Source organism: Bombus vosnesenskii, unplaced genomic scaffold (genome assembly GCF_011952255.1).
Source record: "Bombus vosnesenskii isolate JDL3184/JDL3185 unplaced genomic scaffold, Bvos_JDL3184-5_v1.1 scf7180000013295, whole genome shotgun sequence".
In the NCBI taxonomy this organism is placed as follows: Eukaryota; Metazoa; Arthropoda; class Insecta; order Hymenoptera; family Apidae; genus Bombus; species Bombus vosnesenskii.
In genome coordinates, this window is record NW_022882946.1 from 1,730,822 (window position 1) to 1,757,692 (window position 26,871).

General features: G+C 37.3%; 1 protein-coding gene across 4 annotated transcripts in view; it reads left to right on the top strand.

The window, feature by feature from the left end:
• The window catches only part of LOC117233465 (protein O-mannosyl-transferase TMTC1-like), a 274,021-nt gene extending 247,567 nt beyond the window's left edge, over nucleotides 1-26,454 (top strand). For 2 of the 4 annotated variants that reach the window (XM_033493803.1, XM_033493805.1), the window contains exons 11-15: nucleotides 6,797-6,937; nucleotides 9,470-9,669; nucleotides 9,853-9,988; nucleotides 19,860-19,989; nucleotides 22,278-26,454. In XM_033493803.1, coding sequence (XP_033349694.1) covers nucleotides 6,797-6,937; nucleotides 9,470-9,669; nucleotides 9,853-9,988; nucleotides 19,860-19,989; nucleotides 22,278-22,463 — 793 coding nt within the window. In that variant the 3' untranslated portion in view covers nucleotides 22,464-26,454. Of the gene's footprint in view, nucleotides 1-6,796; nucleotides 6,938-9,469; nucleotides 9,670-9,852; nucleotides 9,989-19,859; nucleotides 19,990-22,277 lie in introns of those variants that run through there. The other 2 variants (XM_033493804.1, XM_033493806.1) reach the window with 2 other exon arrangements.
• The last annotated feature ends 417 nt before the right edge of the window (nucleotides 26,455-26,871 follow it).

Here is a 26,871-nt window from a genome sequence, read left to right on the forward strand (position 1 = left end):
GGAATTAGCATTACTCGATTTATTTATCCTTGATTAGTTTCTAGACACTGGCTGCCCCACTAAAAGCAATAAAGAATATTAAGGCTGAAAAGTATCTAGCTCCTTAAGATATCGATATTAAATAAAACGTTCATAGGATTTCAATAATACGTGAAATTTATTAATTCTCAGATATATTTTTGTGGCAAAATTCTATTTTAAAGTATCCAAAAAATGGTTCATGCTATTTCATGCTATTACATATCGAAAAATTGTTTAAGATATTTTAATAATCCGGCGTAAAATTCAGATAAAAATGCAAACATGTTTTCTATTCGCATTTCTAATGTTTCGTAAGTCTGATCAAACACTGTATCTGATATTTTGATGTTTAGCAGCCGTCACTCGCAGAATTTCGAATCATCGATGCATTAAGATTAGCATGTAAAATTCCGCACGAGTGCTCGCAACTCTCGCCACGAACACCCTTCCATCATCTCGGTTCGTAGATTCCAGACATTCGTTTTCTCAGCATTTTCCAGGATTGCGTTCGATCCTTGAAGAGAACAACGGGTTCCTAAGCAATCCTCTTTTCGAAGCATCGCGAAAGGTGACGAGTGTCTGCTTTTTAAAACGTCGAAAGAATGGCACTTGGATACGATAAACGCAAAGTTTGTTTGTTGCTGCACAACCTGTACCATTTTAGCTTTTGTTTTGTCTTCTTTCGAAGGTGTTGTCTTCGTTTATTTTATGGAAACGATTTGAATCTTCATGACGAGATAGATTATTTTGCAGATCATCGTACATTCTTCGTTACGAGATAAATTACGAATAAAATCACAGACACGTTACATCATTTTCTTCAATTTTTAGCATACGATTTCTCAAAGAATAATAAACGATGAAACAGTATGTAACAATGGAATAAAGAAACATTATTTCTGCAGCCGTTTAATTCATTCGATTCTTTGCTTCTCGTGGTGTATTATATTATTCGATATTATTGTCCACTGGCGGGACTTAAACAGTATGAAATATTTCATAAAAACAATTCAACAATACACCCACGTCAAACGCGAGGACTTAGAGCGAACGATGGAGTAAAAGCCGATCGGAATCCTAATAAATTCCAGTCCCCTTTCACAGTTTTATTTTCGCAAAGCAATAAATCTTTAAAGCGTCAGAACGAAACAAAAAAGAATTGCAATACAACAGGTGCAAGTTAAAAAAACAAAACTAGACAAAGAAAGGGGGAAAAAATCTGTTTACCGTCGAAATATTTTTGTTCGGGAATCGATATCGTTCCCAGCGACTTAAATATAGATGGAGCTAGTGCCAAATGGAGCAAAAGAAAAAAAAAAGAAAAAAAGAAAGTGAATTGCAGAACAGAGGATGCAAAGGGTTAAAAAACAAAAGAAAGACAGGAAAAGAAAAATATGTGCATGGAAGTATTTCGTTCTGGAATCAGTATCATTTCTAGCGACTTAAATATAAACGAAACACTTCTCCAAGGGTGAAACAAACGCAAGCAGCAAGAAACGAATAAATGCAAGACAGAAGAGAACGAATAGGAGAAAAGAAGAAATGCGGAGAAATAGGAAATACACATCGAGATTCATCCCGAACGCATCGAATAAAACGGATTCGTCGCGGGAACGTGAACATACATCACAGACTCGATAGAATACCGGTCGGATTATACCTCCCTTTTTTGACGCTGGCCGATCCACTCACGTTGGATTTCTTTTTCTGTCTCCTTTATCCGCTTTCTTCATTTCACTGCGTGTAACTTGAACGCGCCCGCGACGATCCTATCTCCGTAGTTCTCTCCGACCTCCAACCCTTATTGAGCTCTCGCAGACAAACCCCTCACCGTTACACCGTTACGAACCAACTATCCTCGAGATGTCTCCAGTCTCTACGAATTGTGTTCTCCACTTTCCTTTCCTCATTCTATAGCCGTCTCTTTTTCTAATATTCCAACGTGGTTACTACAGTCCGCATGTTGCCACCGCGATAGCATCCTTAATATCGAATATTACATCGAAAAGGGCGCGCCATTCGTACGTCTCCGTGGAGTCAATTTGCTGTTACAGATGTCATGCAAGAAGGGGCGCGTGTATTCGTTCAGCGTAGGGTAGGTTGTCTCCATTTTGTGGCTAGAACAAGAAGTTTGGAAGTGATATTGCGTGTTTAGTATTATAATTTGATTTTAGTTGACGTTTGTTTGACATACTGTATATACAGGGTTGGTAACTGGTGGTACAAGCGGAAAGGGGGTGATTCTACGCGAAAAAAGAAGTCGAAAATATAGAATAAAAATTTTTCGTTTGAGGCTTTGTTTTCGAGAAAATCGACTTTGAATTTTCGCTCGGTGCGCGTGCGGTACGTTATAACGGATCTCACTGTAGATCGTTGTCTCGATGGAAAAATTAAAAAAAAAATTTTATTCTATATTTTCGACTTCTTTTTTCGCGTAGAATCACCCCCTTTCCGCTTGTACCACCAGTTACCAATCACCCTGTAGATTAATCAGTTCTTGTACGACTCTTTGAAAGCCAGTAGTTGTTTAAGTGAACATCGACTATTCTATTTTGTAATAGACTGTTGAAATGTACATACAGAATGTCGTAATATTATGTAGGAAAGTGTTTCAACGCTTGTTGACTTTTGTAAACGGATACATTACGTGTGTCACACGAAACATTCTGAAATTTCGCTAGCACTTTAACGAGACCCGACTTGACCATGATTACATCGATAAAGTTTCCTCGCGAGTGAGTAATTACACTTATGTTGCATTCTGTCATGTATAATTTACAGATATTGGTTTTCGGTTTGAAGATATCAAGTTATAATTGTAGTTCAAACTGTACATTTCGTTGGAAATACAACCTGCGTTTCTCGAATTAAAATGATAAAGCATATCAGACGTGCGATTTGATATTATAAAGCAGAGGGTCGTACAGAGCTATGAATTCTATAGAAACAAGTGAAATTATACGGAGATAATCCTTAAAAATTCTCTTTTAACAAAGTGCACCATAGTATCGTAAATTTATGATTGATTCCGATTTTCGAGATCGGAAATGATTTCTATCTAACGTGTTGTATTTAAACCATTTAATATCGGAAGTAAATTTTTTGTTGATAAACCAAAGTTATAGGAAAAAGGATTTCGAAATATCGAAAAATTGTTCTGAGAGTAAACAGCTATTGTATGGACAAAAAGCGGAATCACTACATGAAACTATATCTCCGTTATAACGAATGGGATATCAGATTTTGGTATCTTTCGTGTTTACCTTTAACAATCCAGTTAGGTCTTTGTTGAACACGACCGAATAAAAGTTCCTCTTTCTCCCCGCTCTACCCGTTTCCTTCTACCGCATATTTGCTTTCAAAAGTAATTTCATATAAAAATTGGGAAACTTTATAACCATACCGTGTCGGTAGTTTATAAAATATCCACAATAAATAAATGAAATACCGCAATAAATCAGAGGACTTCATGACATTAAACAGCACTGCTGTTGCGATGATTTTGTGTGGAACAGGACTCGACATTCTATTTCGTTCTTATCAGTTTTAATACATAAAACGATACTTAATAGAATATAAATATAAATTTAACAGAAACACGATACAAATGTTATCACGAAAATATGAAAATTCGTTCAAATTCTGAACAGATTTTCAAGATAGTTTGTCGAATATGAAACAGTTGGAATAAAGTGTTTTCGCTCGATTCTAAATTTTTTAATGCTCTTCTTATTTATTCTCATTTTATCCATACTATCCTCCCCCCTAAAACAAACCGTCAAATTGCAAATTGACGAAGGGAAGGTAGTTTACACGGTATTATAATTACAATGGCGTTAACGCAATCCCAACTGTGTTTCGCGCATAGACAGAAGAGAGGCTGGGATACACAGATTTTACTTCGCCTGTGTTAAAGCTTGTAACGCTGTAGTTGACTGCGTGCCATGGAGAAGGGTTGCAGCCGAAAGGGTGCGAGTGACATTTTATTAAGTACGGAGTTTCATGCTTCGAAGCAATTTAGACGTATACCACGCAGCGAAAGTTTCATACCGGCCTCCGACGTGCGGCAAAATCATTTGAATCTTGAAAGGCGGTCGGTGATTTACAGAGGCCTCATTTTGGGCCGGTTGCTTCGTGCCTCTCTGTTCGTGAGTTTCTTCGCTTTGTAATTACGTATCGTTGCTCCGAGATCGTTTTAACACAACACTTCATTACACTTCTAATTGAGCTTCGGATGCATGACGCGTGTTCGTTTAATTTACTACCAACATTTACCAATTGATTAATTTATTTTTATTTCCGTATAAAGTTTTAGTCGCAGAATATAATTGATTAATCGTACATTAAATACAGGATATAAAAATATTGTTACATCGGCTGATTCATTGATTCAAAGTTATTATTATATATATATATATAATATATTTATATATATTGAAAAATAAACATCGATAGAGAACTGTATTCAATAAAAAATAGAAGTTGAATTTCTTTCTTCCATTATCATTTAAGATTCCACTCTGGAAATCTATTGTGGTGATATTTATTCGTCCCTTGAAAATTGTAATTTAATAGTAGGTGAAAATAATATATCGTAGTGACAACTGTATTTTATTTGTAATAATAAAATATTTGATAATGTACAACGTGCAGTGTACTGAAATAATTCTCTTCTAAAGATTTACATTATTTTAATGAAATAATTTTTTTGTTTGAGATTGTGAAACATCTTTTTATAAGAAGTGTATCGTACTTGATTAATATTATCATTAAAATATATTTGAATACTCCATTAGTATAATTTCGTTGTGATTACTTTATTGTTTTATATATTTTTTTTTTTTGTAAATTCCTTTTACGCAGTGTTTTAAGTAATATGAAGAATTCAGTGAAATATCAGGACGCACGGAAGTCAGATATTAACGAGGTAGAAATTTTTAACTTTTAATTATATTCAGACTCTGGTAAAGTGCATACAGAAATGGAGTCTGTTTCTCTGGACGACAGCTCCAACGAATTATAACATTCTAAGATAAATGTATTAAATAAAGTACCTTGTTACATAACGAAACGAAATAATTAAAGTCGTAGTTAGCTTCCATTAAAAAAGTAACGGTTAATTTCTGAATAAATTAAAGTTTCTTCGATTCAAGATGAAAACGTTAAATAGCAAGACGAAAGTTTTGTTTCTTTGCAATTATAAGACAGTTGACGTCGAAATCGGGGACGATTAACGTTTCACCGGCCAGTTTCTTCATGACGATTATTTAGTCGAGGAATATCCTTTATTTCGATAAGAAAGTTTAATTTAGTTTCGCGAAGTAGCTTCCGCTGAAAAATCGAGTTCCGCGCGTTGTTCCACATCCCCCGTCCACAGAAATATAATATTGTTCTTTAATCCTCGTCGCGATGTTGGGCCGAATTGCGTCGCTTCAAAGAATCACTGTCAGAATATACGTTTCTCGTCAGAAGTTAGGAAAGTTTTGTCAGAACGCGTTTCCACCATAATACATTTTCCCTAACTATGTTACTTCTAAATTGGGTTCGCAGCGGCGACGCGAGCAGCGGATTTAACTAAAGGCAGAATTGTGCTCTTAAATACGCAGTGTTGTTAAATATTTTCTGAAAATTAAATACCCATATGCGTTCCACGTGCTATTCAAAGAAGAGGAGCGTGTTTAACCTGTTTGCACTTGAAGATAGGAAAATATGAGAAGTTTCATTATCCGAGCGAGACGTTTAACGATAAACGCGCTATTATGAAAGCAATCAGAAGAATTTATGCTTCTGTATATTTTACTGACGTTTATTTACTTTGGCTTTTATCCTTAATGTTTTCAACAGAACTCGAAGATTTATTCTTCGAATCTGAAATGAGATTATTCTGAAGCAATTCTACGAATAATACGAAGAAAATTTTCATTACCGAACATCTATCAACAATTCCAACTAATTTAAGAAAACCGATTAATCATTTGAAAATCAAGCAAAAGGCGCCACTTAATTTCCTTCGCTAACCATTCGTTGTTTCCTCTAACTAAACGATAATTAACTGATATCTACTGGTTCCTACTGCTCTAGCCAGTTCTATGGGCATTTGTTAATAAAGGAAACTTTCGGAAATTTTCGCCAAACGTAATTTCCTGTCTACGGAGAAAGGTGAATAGTTTCTCGCAAAAAATTATCTAATTCATCTTTCACCCTATTGCGAATTCACCTTTTATTCGTTCACGATGGCGTCTGGGCATGTAGCCGAATACAATCGAATTCTCATCCACGATATCGAAAGCAAGAGTTCGCTGGTTTGTCATTATCTCGGAGATTCAGGATGAATCGTGCATCAATACATTTCTTTTTTCTTTTTTCAGTTTGAAAGCTTAGGTATTACGTGCAACATATATATTCGTAGGAAACTTATGGAAAACATACGTATAAATATTTGTAACATCACGATGTCTCCGTGCAGTATAGATAAAATCCAGGATATTACAAAAGAAAAACTGATTCGAGATTACATTGCTGTTATGTCTGCTTGTTTGTCGTTGTGTTCGAACATACGGAATTATTTTCACGATATTGTGCAAATTTGCGCTCGAAAAGATTCGAAGGATCGATGAAAATTATTCCGTTGATCAGCTCTATCGCCGATTATTACACGAGCACGTATGCTCATGGGGGAAACGGAATTACCTTCGTGATTAAATGCATGGAAACGCACCGTGTTCCTCCGGATCATTAATCACTTTGTAAATAAGCGGTGTTTATTTGATTACAGGCTGTGGCCGACGTACGCTAGTGCGCATAACAACCTCGGAACGCTTTCGGTGGGCGATCAAGCGGAGCAACACTTTTTGGCTGCGATACACGCTCAACCGGGGCACGTGAACGCTCATTACAATCTTGGTCAACTCTACAGGTCAGTGATTAAGTCATCGTGAAAGAAATGTCAGATGTCATGTGAATCGCTGCTTGCTTTCCTTTTTTGTAATCTCTTAGCTATTACACAGAGGAATTTATTGATATTGATAATCTATAAATTAGAAATTATAACATATAGCTCGTAAAAATTCGCTAATATAATGTAATAATGTTCGGTAACGTAGAAGGATATTGGAGAAAAAATTAAGAAACATTCTATTTAACATTATTTTTTACTTATACGTTGGTTCGTGCAAGATAAAATTCTACGAATTAAATGCTCGGAGATTAACGAGGTAACATTAATTTAATTCTTCTTATTGAACTCACATTTACTAAAATCATAAATATTGATCTTATCATAACACGTAACGATGCAATATTAATTAAATTCAGTAGTATATTTAATCATCTCGTCATCGTTCGTGATTAACAATTTAATTAATCATAACGGTTATCGTTAATCATTGAACATTAATTACACTATAATAGACAGCTCGAACGATACCATTATTATCGACTACAAGAATCATGCACAGAGCCACTCTTTCGAGTTTGATAAGAACTTGTTTCCTCTCAAAAACGTTTACAAAGAGAGAACGAAACGATACGCTATCGCGTATCTATGGTAACAGTCTGTGAAACTCGCAAGTGAAGAAGCAACTCGTTCATTTGTGTAAAAAGAGAATAAACGACGCAGACGCGGCAGGGAACAACGAGTGGAAATCAAGGATAATTCTCGTTTCTCCGAATGCTCTGGAATCTAATGGTGTCTCCCATCACGCGGAGTAAACAGAGTTACAGGAAGAATCCCGAATCCAACGGCTTCCTGCTTTATTAATGGTATATCGAGGCAATGGTATACCGAGGTGTACGCTGCGCGATAAATTTAGCGTGGCAAGGTAATTCTAGTGGCGTGGTCAAAATTAAACTTTAATTAACGCCTCTTGCTTGATAAATTAATGTTTAATTGACGGCGGGAGCGAGGCGTGCGTACGTGCATACCGCCATTGCTCGTTCCGTCCACTCGCTGCTGTTGCTGCTGCTGCTGCGCTATACTCCATTTTCGTCTCGTTCCGGCTCGCGGGGAAACATCGCCCATAAATTTTTCGGCTCTCTCCTCCACGAAAGTATTTTCCACCGTGAAATCCCTGGGAACGTGGCTCGCGGATTACTCGGCTTATGAAGTGTGTTACGGATCGTGGAATTCAAAGGTCTGATGGAACAACTTCGTTTGCAAATCGCTGATAACCACTTTTTCACCGATAACTAAACTGCAGATATTTATACGTCTATCGAAAATTCAAAGATGCATAGATTTACAGAGAATATATGTAATGCACGAAAATATATAATATATCATGAGTAGATTATGATATTTAATGAACGAAAGAAAAAATCTTTGCGTGGCTTCCATTCTTTCTTTCAGTTGTACTTATAGAGGAAATACTTGAAAACGTGAATAATTTATCGACTAATAACGATGCGTATCTATCGTTTCTTTGTAAATGAGAAATTAGAATCGACTTTTTCCATAAAACGAATGACCGCGTGATATACGGTCTTCAATTTTAAATCTGAAAGTTGAATTTCGACAATAAATTGTGTAGTAATATATACGCGTTTAAAGGAATATAGCAGAACATGAAGCATATTAGGGTCTTTTGAAGATCGACAAATTTTTATTCGTCGTCACTATTATCTTTAGTAAGAAATTCTAATTCCAAAAGAATTTAAATTCATGAACGAATAAAGAGCTAACTTTCAAGATTGAAAATGAACATTAGCAGTCGTTAAGTTAAATTTTTGAGTACTGCGTATAATTTTATTAGGTTAGTATCTACCTACCGGTCTATTAGGGAAAATTGTATTAACCAGTGGACGCGAAATTAGCGTCATGGACAGTGGCATTTCACGGAACGATGAAGCGCGCAGAATGCACAATGACGTACACGGTTGCGCATAGTACGTTAAAAGCAAGTACAGGCATTCATATCTTGATTGTAATCATGTTATACTTCGCGAGAATGATCGTCATACATGATTGGGATAGGTTGTCATAGTTAACGCGGTCGAAACACACCGAAATTTAATTGCCAATAAATCGTTACTCTACACAGCAACTGTATAACGTACCCTGTCAATTTTACATTCATGTGCAACGATATTTTCATTAAATACTTGCATATAATAAGCACACTAACTAAGCACGCTCGATCGAATCAAACGATAGTAGATAAGGACTTTACTCGATAGACAAATATCTATATTCGAATCCTAATATCTGCTGACAATTGAAATCAGTCAAATCATTCAATTACACCTGTAAATGTTTCGTTATCGTGATCACATGTGAAGAACAAAAGTTATCGATAGAAAGGCTGTATATATTTTCTAATGACATGATTACTCTGTGTAAACAGAATAGTTAACATTTTTCCTAAATTTCGCTATCAACTTTTCGAGTAACCTAATGCGTACGTATATAAAAATAAATTAACGTAGCGTGTTACGTGGTTCCATTTGCCAGGAAAACGAACAGGACAGAGGAATGTATACGGATGTTGCAAAAATGCGTATCCTTGGACCCGGCGTATACGCCAGCTTATTTGGTGCTGGCGAGATTGGCAACTGGTCCTACCGCTGGCGTTCTTCTACGGCACGTGGTCCGATTACAACCCAAAAGCCCCGACCATCTCGCGGAATATGCATCGTGGTTGTACCAGAATGGTAAGTGACGGTGGTAAAATGGCTAAATAGCTTAAAGTGGGATAAAGCCCGACAGTTCCCGTTGCGACGGTCCAAAGTACGGGTTAAAGTAGTTTAAAGTAGCGAAACAACATCGAAACTCTGGCCGCGTAACGGCCCTGCTTCAGCTTTATACTCACGCCAAATCGTCGTCTGTCTCTTCAGGCAAATGGCTACCCTCTCTCAAGTACTACCTCAAAGCCATGGAGGTTTCGCCGTCGCACAGATCGTCGCTTCTGGGAACGGTCAGGATACTGAGATCGAGGGGTCAGTGGCCCAGAGTTCATCAACTTATCACCAGGTAAGTAATTGCAACCAATATACCGAATTTTTGTATATGCGTGTATTTGTACAAGCTTGAATATTTTCGGTGCAATTTGATGAGATTAGGGAGGAAAATTTCTTATAATTTTGATATTGTGATAACGAATGAAACTTGTCGCTCATTTAATAGCACAGGATAGAAATGACGTTACGTCGATATAGACATGTTCATATTATTATATTGCGTCGTTGACTTGGCAGATGAGCGAGAAAATGTCGAAAATGAATTTTGAAATATTTGCAACAATTGCTTACCTATAAAAACGTCATTCTTTTATGTGCTGAAATTAGATTATTCAAGAGGAATGATGTAATTGAATTTTTTTTTCTTAATTTTTTATGCTCCAAACCGATTTCACGAAAAGTTTGCTTTTTCTATATAGTTGTGTCATTACTATAAACGTTGTTGATCTATATGATGCCATAGTATTACGTGAGTTGCGTTTTCACTGGCACACTAATTAATAATTGATGAAGATAGAACAAGCTAACAATTCTCATACGTAGATGAACAAATTCAATACGTGTAATGATACAGTAATGTAATCTGTTATAATAACAAGCTTTACATTGAAATACAAATGATCGCATCGATGTTCTCATTATCTCGTCATCTCTAACTTTATTATTTAAACAACTCACTAGAAAAACTGTTCACTTTTTTCACCAGAGATAACTTTATCTTGTAACGACGTTTGTTGCAACGCATCGCTTATTACTCTTTTCGTTTTTCCAGACCATTTTATTAAAATACACAAACGAAAAATACACCATAGCTGTGGCGTGAGCAGCAACTCGCATAATTGAAACAACGCAGTGTACGCGTCGACAGCAACCAATATATTAATCAGCGATAATTACAATTATACATCCTATTAATCTCTGCTTTAATACCTATCGCACAAAAGCCAATTTAATTATCACCAAACCAATTCGCGTAGAAATCAGTGTACAAACATTTAAGCAAGTTCAAACGAGGGGATTCTGAAGGTAATAAAAGAATACGAATCACTGAAACGGATGCGTTGCAACTTCACCAGCCGAAAGGAATATTAACGCTAATTCACGGGTGTGTTGATCATCGTCCAGCCTCGACTCTGAGAAGTAAATTGGCAGAAGTAAACGAAAGCTCAGCAGAGAAACTCTTTTGATACCGGTGAAAAATGCCGCAGTTCGGCCGCTCGTCGACAGTGCAAACGAATCGTTTGGAACAGCTTAGCAACTTCGACTTTCGGAGTTGACATGGAACTTTCATCCCTGGATAGCAATCGCGTCGTTTGTCCAGTTTTCAACCCCTTGTTCCCGCGTGCATACGTATGTACCTGGATTATAGAGTGGTCGGCCAACTAACCCCTTGCATTCAGTTCGACCTTCCTCCGCTTTTCTCCTCCACTTTATCGTTTCGACGCAAAATTATCATCGATCGTGGCTAATCCTTCGAATGCAAATTCTTCGTATAAATTAATAACAAATGGAAAGAGTTGTCGTGACGTGTTGTGTTCGATTGTGCGTTGTATCGCGTGTAAACGATGTCTCCTACGATACGACGAATCCCGTGGGTTAAGTGTTTTTAATAATTCGCGTTCTTTTATTATATCTCCGGCAAGGAGAGAAAGAGCCTGTGGTCCATCTGCGAAAGGGTTAAATTCCCCATAGATGCATAAAGATCCGTTATAACACGCAACGCCCCTCTCGGAGGCTCGCGTATTGCAACCCCCTGACTCCTCGCGGTGCAAATAGCATCCATAAAAAAGGCACAGTAAATTTGCCGGCGACGATTCGCGTTGTTTTTGCAGGCGGCGCCCTGGAGGTATGTGCGAATGAATGCACGCGGAATCAATTCTTTCTTGCTGACCAAAATTATGGTACAGGGATCTCGGTGATCGATAAAAAGCCAGCGCGCGGTCAGTTTTCCAGCGAACGAGTTTAGAGGATTGCAGAGGGGTATATTGTTTTTTTCATTTCTTTCTTTTTTTCCAATTGGAGTTAGGAGGAAGAACGAGCTTCGTTCAATTAGTGAGTTTTTATGGGTTGTCGATTGACATTGAAAACCTAGACGTTTGATTTAGGTGGACGCAAAAAAATTCCGCGCCCATCCGGTTTAATCGCTTCGCATGGGCGGTTGTGTTCTCGTGTCAGCACAAGTGTGATTGACCGATATTCGGTGGTAATATGTACGGTTTTAGTGAAGCGTTGATTGGAATAGCAAGTGATTAATTCCTGGAACTGGTCGAACAATCGTCACGGTGTTATATCTGTTACATGCTTCGTGGATATATGGAATTATTTGTATAAAAGCACATGTTGGTGGCATATGTGATTTTGCCAGCTAATGATAGGAAGGCTAATGATAAGTTAGGTTAGGTTAGGAAGATTAGCAGAAGACAAAGATATATTGCTTTGGTCTATATGTATAAAGATAATTAATCCGTTTATTATAGGTAATTTATTGTTACAGAGGTTCTATTCATTTGTAGTTTCAATAATTGAAATCGTTCTTCTTGTGATGTACCTATAGATACAGAATTTTAGGGGATTAACTGACATAATTAGGAAGATTATATTATATTTCGATAAGAAAATGGGAAATCATAGAAGGATATCTTTAGATATCGAAAGTATTTCCTTATGATATTATAAGACAGAGGATGATGATTTACTAACAACAAATTTCATAATTCAATACCAGACGACCATTATTTGATAGACGGGCAACGTTTACTAAAACGCGGTAGATCAAAGTTTGTTTCCTTCCCCCTCCCCCTTTAAAAGCAAAAAGTCACTATGCAGTCAAATTTCGCATCGTTTCAAAATCACCGTGATAATGGTAGACCCTGAAGGGGTGTTACGGTCGGCAAGAATTGCACGAGCTTGGCGCAGTTTCAGAGGGTTGAACTACCGAATGACACAGGCGTGGTCAACCAACTGGTCCATAGACGAGAGTCGACTATACACGGAGGTTAAATTTTGGAGAAACAAGGCGAAAAGTGGTGATGACTCGTTGGAAGTGGAGGAGAGAAAGGGAGATCGAGCAGATTGACAACACCTACGCTATCGGTGTGTAACTACCACAACGCGCAAAGATTTCAATATGCACCGTTTGACAGATGTGCCACAGCGTGCAAATTTTAAATGCAAATATAAATCTGCCATGCAGACCGCAGAGGCCGGGTATGAGCAACGGGGGTGGCGAAGGGTTTCGAAAGGGGGTGCAAACGTTCCAGCGGACCAACGAGTGTACAGCGGTGGAAGAACCGTTTCACACGCTTCTCGCGTCTCTGTGTATGTGTATGAGTTTTCGTGGAGGCGGGGAACACAGTAATTACAATACTCTACTCCTTTGTTTTCTGCCGTTGGAAGTCTATATTAGAGGGAACGGCTCGTGTAGTTTGCGTCCAGTTGATAATTACGAGATCTTTTTCATTAGCATCAGCTTAATGACTGTTGTAAGTAGAGCGAGACGAACGGAGACTTTGCAGATTTGTTCACGGTTTTTCGTTAACCTGCGACACTTTTTTTCCACGAACCGAGCCGCGTATTGATAATAGGATGATACTTGTTTGCAGATTCCAGGTATTTCGCTGAGAAATGATTAAAGGTCGTTGCTTGATTAGAGGATTGCTCAAACGAACTTATTGTTTCTGTGCGGTACTCGGTACATTGAGATTTTCGATGAAACCTGGTGCGGAAGTTTCGTATTCAATCAAGATTTGAATATATTTCATAAATATCTTCGTCGTTAGAAACATTTGGAACATTCGTTTCTATGATTTTATGTATATTTTTTATGTATGTACTTTTTATGTATATTTGGCTATTTTTATGTAAAATGAAACGTATTTAAATTTTGTAATACATTTGAAACAACGTTAATAGCACGTGCAAAAGAATATGAATGAGTTGGAAGAACGGTATCTTTATTCGACGAACTTCTTTTATACACATTCAAAAAATGCTATCTGACCCGGAATAAATTTCTAGACACCTTCATCGATGAATTTCTTTCTGGAACGTCCAAAAAGCTCGAGAACAGATTTGCAAAGCAAATTTAGCAATCTTCGCGTACAAACGTTCTTTATATACATATTCGAGAAATTTTTTACGAAGGCCAAGTATACAAAGTAATTGAGAACTTTGTATGGTAAAGGATTTAGGTGACAAAAAGAACGACTTCCTTATTGGCAATAAATATGAATTGCACGTGAAATACAATAAAAATGTTATAGATATAATAACAATATTAGAAATGGCTGTATAATAAATATCAAGATAATACGTTATTATCGGTTGTTTAAAAAATAGGAGGTTACTATATATATCCTTTGGATAAGTAAACAGACTTTTTTTTTAGAAAGCATTTTGACATAAAATTGGCACAAAAATTCATGCATGTTAATGATTCTTCCGTGCTGTATTTTCTTCAAACAAAAACTGAAGAGAATTTTTAACAATAAAAAAGATACGATCGACAACGAACCGAAAGTGATCCGAAAAGTGCAGCAGGGAAAAGTTAACCCTTTGAGGATAGAAATTCTACGATACTTCGCACAAGATCGAACTGCGTGGTAACTGATTTCACGATTAAAGAAAGGATATTTAATCTTTCTCTGTTCAATGTAAATGAAACGATATTCCAATGTTTCGCCGTTTTATCCCTTACAAAGATTATTTAAAAAGTGAATTAGGCAAATGCGGTATTCAATCACAATTGTACATTTCAAATTTCATGCAAGATAAAAATCCATTCGTTCGCTAATTGTAAGGCGAACAATTTGTTCGACTGACAAAAACAGCAGATGACAGGCTCAGGCGTCTGTTCGCCAACGTAATAATAATAAAATGCTGTGGACCCTCGAGATTTATTTATTTCTGCGTGCAGCCATACAGCTGGGATGCCGCGGTCCGGAAAATATTGATTCGCCGTTTAAGTGGATTGCGCTTCTAGCAGTCGCAAACGGCAACGCGCTTGTAAATAAACCATAAAGCGATAAATTTGTCAAATCTTACACCGCATTTTCGGTCGTTTCATTGTTCATCCCTTCGCTAAATTCGACTTATGAATTATTCAAACGGATGAATAATTCAACGGAAGAACTACGGAACTGGCCAACGTTTAACCATGAGCTTTTCCGTTATATATAATACAAATCATCACGCGCATAATTCGCCAACGCGAATCGCGCTATCAAACGACGCTTGCCGGTAATCAACGGAGAAGATTCGAAAGAAATCCTCCTGTATGCGTGCCAGTGTAGCAGATTGTTCCCGAACGACTCACATCAGAGACCTTCTGCACATTGATATTACGCAAATAAATTTGTTCGCCATTAAAATATCACGAGCAGAGAATGAAACTGTTTAAAAATCGTAGATACAGTTTTCGGTATAATTGAAATGAAACAATCGAATTATTATAAACTTCGTACGATGCTGAGATTTTTACGGCTTATTTATTTCGATATATGGTAGAACGGCTTTCACTTTGCAGCGGTTGCACGAATGTCAAATTAACTTCTCGTAAATCGTCGGTGGTTTTCGTCGATTGGTTCCAGATTCCATTTACGCTCTGAACGCACAGCTACTGTTTTAGATTTAAAGTATAGCATTGAGCAATTTATTTAGCTCACAAGCCGTTATTTAAGCGGTAGAACTAAATTGCTGCACAAATTTATGTGTATTGAAATGTTTAGTTAAAAAATTGATATGAATCCATGTGTAGTGGAAATTCATTGTGAGATTCATTTTTATCCAGGTATCTGATTATGCATAATTTAAATAAATAGAGTATAAATTTTCCTTCGGGTTAACTTTTATTTTATATATATCAGACGCGTCCAATTTCTTTGAATTGCATCTTTTAAAGTTTCTCAGCAGCCTGTTATTGAAGATATATAATCATAAAGGACTGGTTAGGACCTTTGTCGCGTCATCCGTAAATCTAAATAACTGAACGTGTTACAGCAAACGAGTGAAAATAAATAATACAAAATACAAGTGAAAATATCTGCACGTCTCCTTTGACAAACTTTTATCGTACAGGTTTGTGAAGCTTCGACTAAAGTAGAAAATCGTAATTACAGTGGAATTATATGAATTATATTCTTTTGCGGAAAATTATAAACTGTATTGGGATGAAAATGTTAACGTAGATATTTCAAAGATAGATCGTAAAGAACTCGAAATTTACATCCTTCGTAATTATATCTAACTCTTCCCATTGTAATATTTTATATAATAATTTATATCATATTATATTTTAAAATAATAAAAATATGATTCACGCGGTTTCTATGTTTCTAACTGTTTTAAAAAAATATAATGAACTGTCGATTTTCTGGAAGCACAGCCCTCTGTTATGGCGAGGGTTATCTAGACAGGCGAAAGCGTTCAATTTCAATCACAGAAATATTTCAGCGCTAAACTAATACCATATTGGAAACAAAATTGTGCGATGTACCAGTTAAAAATACTGACTGACGCGTTATCTACGTTGACATGGACGCGAATGGTTTTACGAACCGATGGAAAATTATCGAACATTAGTTCGATCCACATCGCTTCCAGTCATTTTTTAAAATCCAGTCAGCATGTGTTTCCTGCAAATCTCTATTTTTCGTAGGGGAAAATACTCATTCGTGGCGGGATTGAATATCGAGATGCAATTTGTTTTAGAATGAATAATTTTTCGCAACGGAATTTAGAATTATTATATTTATCCGAAAACTGATAAAAAAGATGAATAAATTATTTTGTAACGATAAAGAACTTTACTAACGTATTAAAAGTTTTATCAAAAAATGCAGACAATTTAAAATTCATGATCCATATACAGATATTAAAATTTTATAAAAACTAAGAGATGTCTTATGACTTTCGATCGGAAATATATCTACCTTTATTTTTATTAGATTAACGTATAATATCCAAAAGAAATGCATTTTATAAATTGAAATTAAACGAAAAAAGAATACAACAAAACGTTGAATGCTATTCGACATAGGACAGCAAATGGGCAATTCAGGCTAAAAGTACGAATTAGGAAGTCGTCTGAAAATAACGTAAAAATGTCAAGTAGATCGTACAGCATCCTCTTTATACAGCGTAGCTTTTTCAAACATATAAATTCCGAGGGAAGCCACTGCGTCAGAGGATGATTCCATAGGCAGCGATAACGTCGTCACCGTTGCGTTAAGCGCTCGTCGAGCTGATAAATCGGGAATTTACTGACGCTACCTCCGATTCTGTATTTTCGGCCTGTCGAGCTTGAAATCGTGTGCACCTATTCACGCGAGCAGATTTTTTGGAAAATTTACGAAACACTATACGTTCGAAAGGTACAGGGGAAACGGTGGTCTTAAAACGCCAAGCGAGCTCGACAGTGATATACAAATATCGAAACTTGATTAAATTCTTTTTCTGTGACAGTGTATACCAGTTTTGATAAACACTTCTATTTTACGATATTAAGTTTTCGATGTCTGTATTTTTAAGTTCAGTATCATCGAAGTACCTTAAAGAATCGATTACTTCCTTACTTTTGTTTCCTCCATCGAATATAAGAAAACGAAATAAAATCTTTCACTAAACAAATTGCTCGACTGTCCTTATATGAAGTGGATGAGACTTATATATCGCACGCATTTATCAATCACGACCTATCAACGCTGCAATCGGAAATTAAGGGGTAGTTTCACGTCGTTTTAACTCAGCCACGTTGGAAAGAAATGAAAAGAATAGTAGAATGCGACGAAGAGTTGGGGTGTTTCGCGTTCAAGAAAGTAAGTGTTCTCTCGCGAGGGCGAATTAGCCGGGGAGTAGTTACCTGGTAACGACGTGCAAAAAGACGTGCAAAGAATTGAAGAAAACATACGACGAGAGGAAGTGGGAAAGAATAGAAGGCGGGAAGCTGGAACTCGCGTGGCCTCTTATTTCCTTATGAAGCGGCGCGAACGTACCGAACAACGTAGCTGAAACGAGGAATGCCGTATCTTGAAGGAAATTCCAAGGCCGATGAAAATTATCGCGGCGCGCCACCGTTCCGGAAGGCATGCGCAAATATTCCGCGAAAATCGTTTAACAAGGCGTCCCTGGAAATTTCCTTTGGACTGCTGGAATTTTATAATCGCCCTTTTCTCCTTCAGCACGTATTTGAACTCTGCTCCTATCAAGCTTTTATAATATCGTGTTCATCTGGAAGATCTCTCATAGAATATTTAAGATAGTCGATGTTCAATGACTGAGGAAAATATTTAAATACAAGTGGAAACCTTTTATTAATTTATCTACGTATTACGTGGATTATGAAAAACGGTTCGAGATTTCACTAGCAGCGTACTACACGTGTATTCTGCGATTATCCAAGATCATTGAATATAACAAACGAAGGGAAGAGAAAACTGAAGATATCTAAAAACATTTTGGAAAGAAAAAACTGAAGATGAGAAAGATAAAGGTAGTAGAATTGAAAAACTTGCTACAATCTTGTTACGATATCAATACATGTTATTCTTTAATCTATAAAGTACTTTCTTCTTTCAATGCAACTCAATCGAGAGATACTGAAAAGCTCGAGGACGTGTTCCTTCGTTATCTTTTAAGTGAGATTGCGTTATATAAGCTGTTACGAGAGAAAAATAATGACTATAGTTTTTTAACTGAATAAAGGAGACCAGAGTTAGCACAAAGATAATAATAAAATTTCAGTTTTCTTAAGTTCAAAGTGCTAGATAAGACATTTTAACTAAGCGGCGCAGTATATTTGGTAGACGCAACAGGGTCTACGTTTTAAATAATCTTTATTTCCTGCTTGACGTTCAACTACGTGTTCGTTCTTAGCGAGAAAATATCAAGAGTTCCCAGGTTAATGTTCCGAGGGAAGTATGTGACACGATAAAGGATCGCGCGCGCGTCCTCCTTGGAGCTCGACTATTGACTCCTGATATTCACCCTCTTTTCCGCTTCGTAAACACGCCGCTCGGCCGCGAAAAAAGAGCTGCCGAGAATGAACTGCGCGCGCGGAAGTGACGCGTGAAAAGGGTGTGTCATTTACGAATTTATTTTATCGAGAGGGTGTGAGACGTTCGCTAGAAACTCCATCACCGGTGAATGCAAACCATGACTTGCGACCGTCTGGCAATTTATTTTGCATGCCTACCTTAGATGCATGTTTCCTCTCTTATTACGAAGCCAAGGGATCGACATTTTTCGATCTCTGTCGTTTTAAATCAACAAATACAAGATTATTCGTTTTATTTAGGTGACGCGTTCGAATTCACCGAGAATGAAGCATTATATGAGAAAATTTCGTTCTTTTGTTACGTTTAATGAGTTAAAATTGTCTGTTCGTCCGGTTAATGCGTTATACACAATCTCATATACACGTATTGTGTAATAATATTAAATTTAGTATAATATTATTATGAAATAAATTGTATACTAACTTTATACGTAAAATGTTATACGTTTAATAGAATTAAACTGTTGAAGATGTGGTTAAAATAGTAAAAGTTCGAAACGTATTGCGAATTTTATTATAAGTAATTTTACATTTAATTGTCAAATTATACAGACTATTACAGCTTTTAATATCTTCATTCCGCTTTTGTTATAAATTTAGAAACAATTAAAACAATTTAAAACGATTCAAATTTATCGAAGTTTGCTATTTTATCTGCACGTTATCTGGTGACACGTGATTGATTATTAATAAGTCTGGAAATGTGGAAAATTCTACGACCTCGTAAATAATGTGCTGAAGTGAATATTTATTGTCCTATTCGAAGAGATCATTTAAAATTTTGATCGTATTTGGAGCTGCCTGAAATATGTTTTGTATATTTACGTTTCAGATGGCATCTGATGTTACGAGCGAAACGAGGTGGCCTCGTATATCGTGGCGATCTGTATATACGCGCGTGGCAGCTACAAAGTGAATCTCGTCGTCGAGCGCATCAACATCAAGGAAATATCTGCTTGTCGGTCAGTAATTTTCATTTCTATTTAGATAATATTCATGGCGAATATCATGCAAAATCGAGTATCATCGAATCAAATGTGAAAATTATGTGATATAATATATTTCACAAATCTCTGAAATTTGATTTTCTCAAAAAGAAAAAAAAAGCGAAACTATCGACAAAAGACTTTCATATCGAATTTTTACTCTTCCTTTGAAGAAAACTCATTCCCCTGCACAATTATCTTTTGTCATTCACATTCCTGCACCATATAAATAATTAGGGAATGAACGTGTTCTACGGCTAAAGCTAGTACGAAAGTATTGTATAAACAAAAATCCTTGAAAACGTTATAAAAAAGTTGATTTTGAAGGCGAACAAAGTGGTGCTTTTATTTTTAACATTGTATAGGACCAAAAAATAAATAAGTAAATAAATAATATTAACGTTACGCGTTAATAGATACAAGACAAATTTGCTGAATTAATTATTTACGTATCGAATAAATTCTATAGTACACTGATGCGTTAGAGGCTTATGAATAATATTATATGTACTTCGAATACGAAAATACATAGAGACAACGTAAAACCAACATGCGACTGGATTAGTTTATAAACCGATTTATCACTTAATTTATTTAATTCGCTATGTTTAATTCACTAAATCAATACGAAACAGGAATATCATTTATCTGGAAATAAATCCATTACTTCCTGCCTCATATATTTTCTGCAACTTGACGATAAATCACTTACAGCGTTATATTTATTTTTACCTATAAAATATATTGTCGAAACTTGTACGATAATCCGTAACACCAGCGCATCATAATACCATTGTGTTACAACAATAATTAATTACGACTCGCAATGCTATATCGCTCGAGCGAAATTATAAAACTTCTGATAATAAAATTTATTAGTTTCTCCTTGATCGTTGAAATTGGTTCTACGGTAGAAACGACACGATCGGAAACGGCTACATAATATTAATACTTCTATTAAGTTTCAAGACCGCTTGACGTTCATCCTGCTTTATGACCCTTTCCCTTTGATCCGCGCATTTTAATATTTCCGTCATTCTTTCGGCGACGTTCGCTTCATTTCGCCTGCGAACTTGAGAGTCTTTCCCTTCCATGTCGTGGAAAATGTCGTGATAAAAGTAATTGAACGAATTAGTGGAAGGAAAGTCGGATACCGCGAGCTAGTCGACGCTTCCGGTGACCTGTTAAACTCATTGACAGATTACTTGAGATTCTTCGGTTACGTCGTATCGCCATAATTCTAATTAAATAGATTCGGCTCCGCTAGAGCTTCTTCCTGTTCCCTCTCGTTCTACGTTCGTTCCTGCCCCTTTCTTCACTGCCGCGCCCATTCACAGCAGTGCTCACTCAGTGCTTCGGCACAATTCGTTCCAGTCGTTAACGATTCAACCCTGTAGAAACTTGCCCACTTTGAACCGACGTCTCTTTCTTCCATCCTGTCGTTCTTTTTCCCTTCTGTTTTTCGATCGAACGTTTCCTATTGATTGTTACAAATACTCTTTTCCTTATATTTCTCGTGATTGCATGAACTTTCTATTTTTGTTATCGAGTGAAGTACTTTCGATTCGCTATTGCAGAATATATTAATATTAGAAAATATTATATTAATTTATCGAGTAATTTAATTCTCTTGTTACACACGAGCAAATCGTGGATTTCAAATTTTGGAGCCTGTCAAGTTATATTTCAACAAATTATTCGGTATTACCTGAAAGTAAATATTAATAATTTAGAATTTACAAACTCGTCCTTCGACCGATTCTTAAACCTATTATAAATCCACACAACACCAAAACACTACTATTGATTTTTTATACGACTATTTTATTATAAATTTCCTATTTCATTCCTATATCACGTGTTAAGTACCTTATAATGTAAAATACCAGCCAAGTAGAATTCTGCTAAACTTTTTCAATAATTGCGTAAAGCGTAGATGACCCTAATACTTACGCCCGGTGATATACTCGCTTGTCAGCCTTCGATATCTCACAAAATTCTCACAATATTCTCCTTGAATTCAACCACGCTCGTCGAAACCCACATTCTCCCTGTAAAGTAGAAAATAAGCGACAGATGAACCACCTGTTTAGCCGCGGCGAAACAACGAAAAGTCAGAGGCGTTGATCCGCATGCGGGGTTGATTAGCCACGATCGGCGATCCGGGGCGGTAGTCCCCTCGACGCGTGTTCCAACCCGTGTACACTCGACGAGGCAGTAAACGTCAGGGTTCCCCTTCAAACATGTCGAATTGTCTGTTGCAGCAGGGCGGTTGTTCGACACCGCGTGTCGCCAGCGTGTCAGTGCAGCTCGAGCAGGACAGCAACAAGTCGGAACAGCTGGAGCGAGCGCCTCGTTGCAACGTACGTACCTGTAGACAGTCTAGAAAGGGAAAGGCACGCGTGACCGCTCCCGCGCTTCTCGTCCAGAACCTCCTGGAGACGCTCTAGCTCGCGAAACTCTTCGACTAACTCTCCACCTATGTCTCTGTTTCTCATCCTCTCGCCTTAAACGCTAGCAGTTCGACGAGTTTCTGTCTGTCGATGTGTTCGTGGCTCGAACAGCTGCGAGTCTAGGACTTGTTGGTACTCTCGGCTACTTTTCACGTGTTTCAGTCTCTGACAATGCGAACGAAAGGAGAAGAAACGGAAGACGAAAATATAGGTGGTTGTTTCCGCGTTTTTTCGCGTCACACTCCGGGTGTATGCGGCGACCAGTGAAATGTCACGAGATGGCCAAGAAATACGCCAAGTCGAGAAAACGTTCCGGAAAACGAGTTGCGGTATTTAAGTATTCGATGTCTACGATATGTATCGCGATAAGCACCGCGGCTGTAGCAGACATCGATCACAACGACTGCGTTTTCATTGAAGAGGACCAAGCGAGCTGCGCATCGACTAGGTTCCCCGTTTATAGTCTACCTTCGGGTAATACGAAACGAAGCGATGAAAGGTTCTAATCGAAATAAAAATGAGAGTAACGTAGTTGGAGTGTGGCGATAATCTTTTGGACGAGTAACTGATCGGCGTTGGTTATATAGTTACTACTATCGTCGAGGTAGCGTCGACGTGTTTTTAAACAATTATTCGCTGTACTTTGAGTGTGCTTTCGACGTTCTCAGAGAAGCAGCGCTCGTCGCGATGCTACCCGTTCGCTGGGTTTCTTCCGTGTAATTTTTTTCTCGCGATCGAGAGGGATTTCGAGAGGAAACGTTCGATTGGGGAACGAAAGAAGCGAAACAAGAATCTAACGAGAGTCGATTCGTAAACGAAGCCTTAACCCAGAACCCCTTAATGATCGTTCTTTTTTCGAGAAATACGCGGATCGACGAAGCATACGACAAAATACACGACGTTCGTGATACGTTGCAAATATCGCGAAGACCTTGTACGACCGATCGATAGAGAAAATTACACGATCACGAGGGTGAAATCTGGTTTACGCTTTTCTTCCGCAGAAGCGTCGTTTCGAAGAGTATTTTTCTTTCTCTACGTCGTTCCTACGAGACAGAGACGCATGCGTTCATAGCGGACAATATTGATAACAATGGACTGAGATATGATCGGAGAAGCCCTTGGTAAATGTGTAAATATAGTTAATTAACCATATTAATTGGTCCCTATTTCGCGACGACACGACACGGCAAACTTTGATCGAACAGAGAGTCAAGTTACTCTGAAATTTATTTTTCACACGTGCATCGAGGATGATCGGGCAGTATTACAGAGACACGTACACAATCGACTCGCTATCGTCATAATCGTTTTTCTCGGATCGTTCTTCTGTACGTGTTTTGTCTCTAATTGCCGGACACGTAGTTCTCCGCACATATGTAATTACACGGTGCCAATATTTAGCGTTTAATTAAACGTATCGGCGTTTCTGGCCGTTTGGTATGGCTTTTGTAAGAAAATCGAGTAAGGAAGTATGCGTCGATGGAAGAAAGAGAAAAGATAATAATGATGTACGTCATTCTTCGATGAGCTTTGTTCGGCAACGTATCGAACGTTTGGCTAAAGCACGATTTAATATCTATGTGTTAAAATGTTGATTACGAGAGATAATAATTTGATTGCGGATATTTATGCGCTTATGAGAGATTTTCAAGGTGCAAGTATGTACAGAACGTACGTAATATACAGAAATATATAAAATATTCGAAGTAAAATATTATAAATTATAATATCTATAATATTTAGGTTTCACTTTTTTAATTATTTTCTTAAAAATATAAACTTGCGTAAACGTGTATTACACGAGTTAGTAATAGCTGGCAGTTTAACAATGATACTGTAATAGAAGGAATATAAATAATCGTTTTACTTTTCGATCTATGACTACGCTCGTCTTTCCAACATTATTTTATCTTATTTCTTTCACCCAATAAATCTATTCTTTTTTTCATACATATATAGAATATTTGGAAGGAAAAATTTTGGAAGGAAATAAGTAGAAATAAAGAATGACATTCCAACAATTTATTAAATTCATTTCAGCATTTCAATTCTTCTTAATCAGAAGCAACAAATATTCAGGAATTAATGATAGGTAAAAACAACCCGATTTCGGAATATTCTCCGACCTAGATTAAACCAGGTCGGCAACGTACAACCAATCAATCGAAGTTTCATTTAAAAGCAACCGATGAAACCGACGATCGGTGAATCGGAACGAAAGGGAAACTCGTTCGACGTCCTCCAGCAAGATAGACGGATCGATCGTAGCTACCGTCTTTCCATCGGTAAACCGAGAAATCGTGTGTTGCTGCACTCTTAGAAACGTCAGAAGGAGAAACGGTTTTCAATTAAAAGGAAGTCCGATGGCGGCGAGTTCTTTTGTGTATCTTTTGGTTCGATAGAACGTCCAAGTTTCTCGTTCGAACGTGGTCGAAAGTGACGCAGCACGTTTCTTTCGTTTCTTTTCCGCTTTTATTTTTTCGTTCTTTTCGTTGATTGCACATCCGTGCTTGCCTGTAGTCGTAAATCGTCGCTTTAAACGAACGCCCTCGTCGAAACGTTGCCAAAACTTAATGGAAGACCAATGTATATACGCTGTATACTAACAAAAAAAAAGATTCGAGAAAACATCGAAAAGTTCGGCGATGCTTATTGAACAATTCTCTACTACGATATTGTACGTTTGAGTAATAATAATTCGAGTGAATTTCTCACGCAAATTTCATCAAATCGGTCGCTCTCGAGAGCATTAGATGTGAAAGAAAGAGAGAGAGAGAGAAAGAGAGAGAGAGAGAGAAAGTCATGCAATGGAAGCTTCAAATAAGATTCGTGGATGTCAAGATGCACGAACGTGACGTGAATTTGTAGATAACGTTTGCGTTGGTTCATGTATACGTTCTATCTCCTCTTACGACCCACGCATTCCTCCTCATTCACGTATTCCCCCGTATCCCTCTTTTCTCGTCGAAAATTTTCGAATCGAAGCACGTTGGTGATGAAACAGAGGAGACTGTCATTGACCAAGCAGCAATTTACCTCACGAAACTGCTTCTGAGGATCGATCTCGTTGTCAGTTACGAACGAGATTCCAGCAACGAGGTCGCTAGAGAATCGGTAGTCGCTGAAGGTCGATTCGATCAAGATGAAATATTTTTTTAAATGTGCTGTCGCACGAACGCCGATGCTGCTTCGGTTGAATCGTGTCGCTTGGTGTTGTGTGAACGATATATTTTTTAGAAAATCACGTTTGTGTTAGGATTCGATCAAAATAAAAGTTTGATCAGACATGAGGAATTTGTAAGGATAAGATCGTATTTATTTAGAAATATTTTATATTTTATATCCTCGATATTTAAATATTTCTTTCGTCGATCGAAACACGCAACACTTCGTGTACACGCGACGAAATTCATGCGAATATTATTTGCTTGATTCTTTAAAATCGAGATTAGCGTTTAAAAATACTCGTGCATATGAACCAGAGCGACTGAGTGTTCGGAAAAGCTGGTACGACGATACTTTTCATTTGGAAACGGTGTTGTAATGGAATCGACGTAATTTAAGGACCCAGTTAATTCCTTCAGACGGCAATGTAAACGTTATTTTATTATCGTAACGAATAGGTAACGGAGAAGTATTTATATAGCTATGCTTTCCTACCAGAACGGTACCGAAATTGTTACAATAATTGCTCAGCGAATAAGGCGAACAGACGAGAGTTGTTCATCGCTTATTGTGTACAGTACAACACGAATAAAAAGAGAAAACAACCTACGGCATCGTTTTTCAATCTTACGGATCGAGTATCGTACGAGAACGCGAATTTTTACAATTTTTATTCCCCATATATTTATTGTATTCTGTTTGTACACAGAACTGAAGCCTATGGATAAAAATGAGCTTAAACGAACTTATTTCACGGAAAACAATGTGTCACAAAGAAGCTACCTATGTAAAAAAAAAAAAAAAGAAGAAAGAAAACAGGTGTGTGAAACACACAATGTGTGAAACGGCTCAACGCTCCTGACATACACACACGCGAAACCGAACAAATCCAACGATACATTTCGAGGTTCGTGTTGAATCGCCAAACCAAGTTCAGTTCCTACCAATTTTCGGGGAATACAGAGTTCGAAACGATTCGCAGAAAACTACCTGTCGCGTTACTTTCGCATTTTCATTTCCCGGCGAAATTTCTGATTGGCAGGGTCGATTGTTCCACGAGAGTCGATCGTCGTTGGGTGTCTATAATGTAGACGAACGGGATAAGATTCCGCGTCGATCTGACGTTTCATGATCTTTACAGTGGTCAAAGAACCTTAATAAAAAAAATAGGGATTCTTTGCCTCTTCTTCCTTTGCCTCATTTTTCTAAATAACAATTTAACGTCGCGTTGACTTCT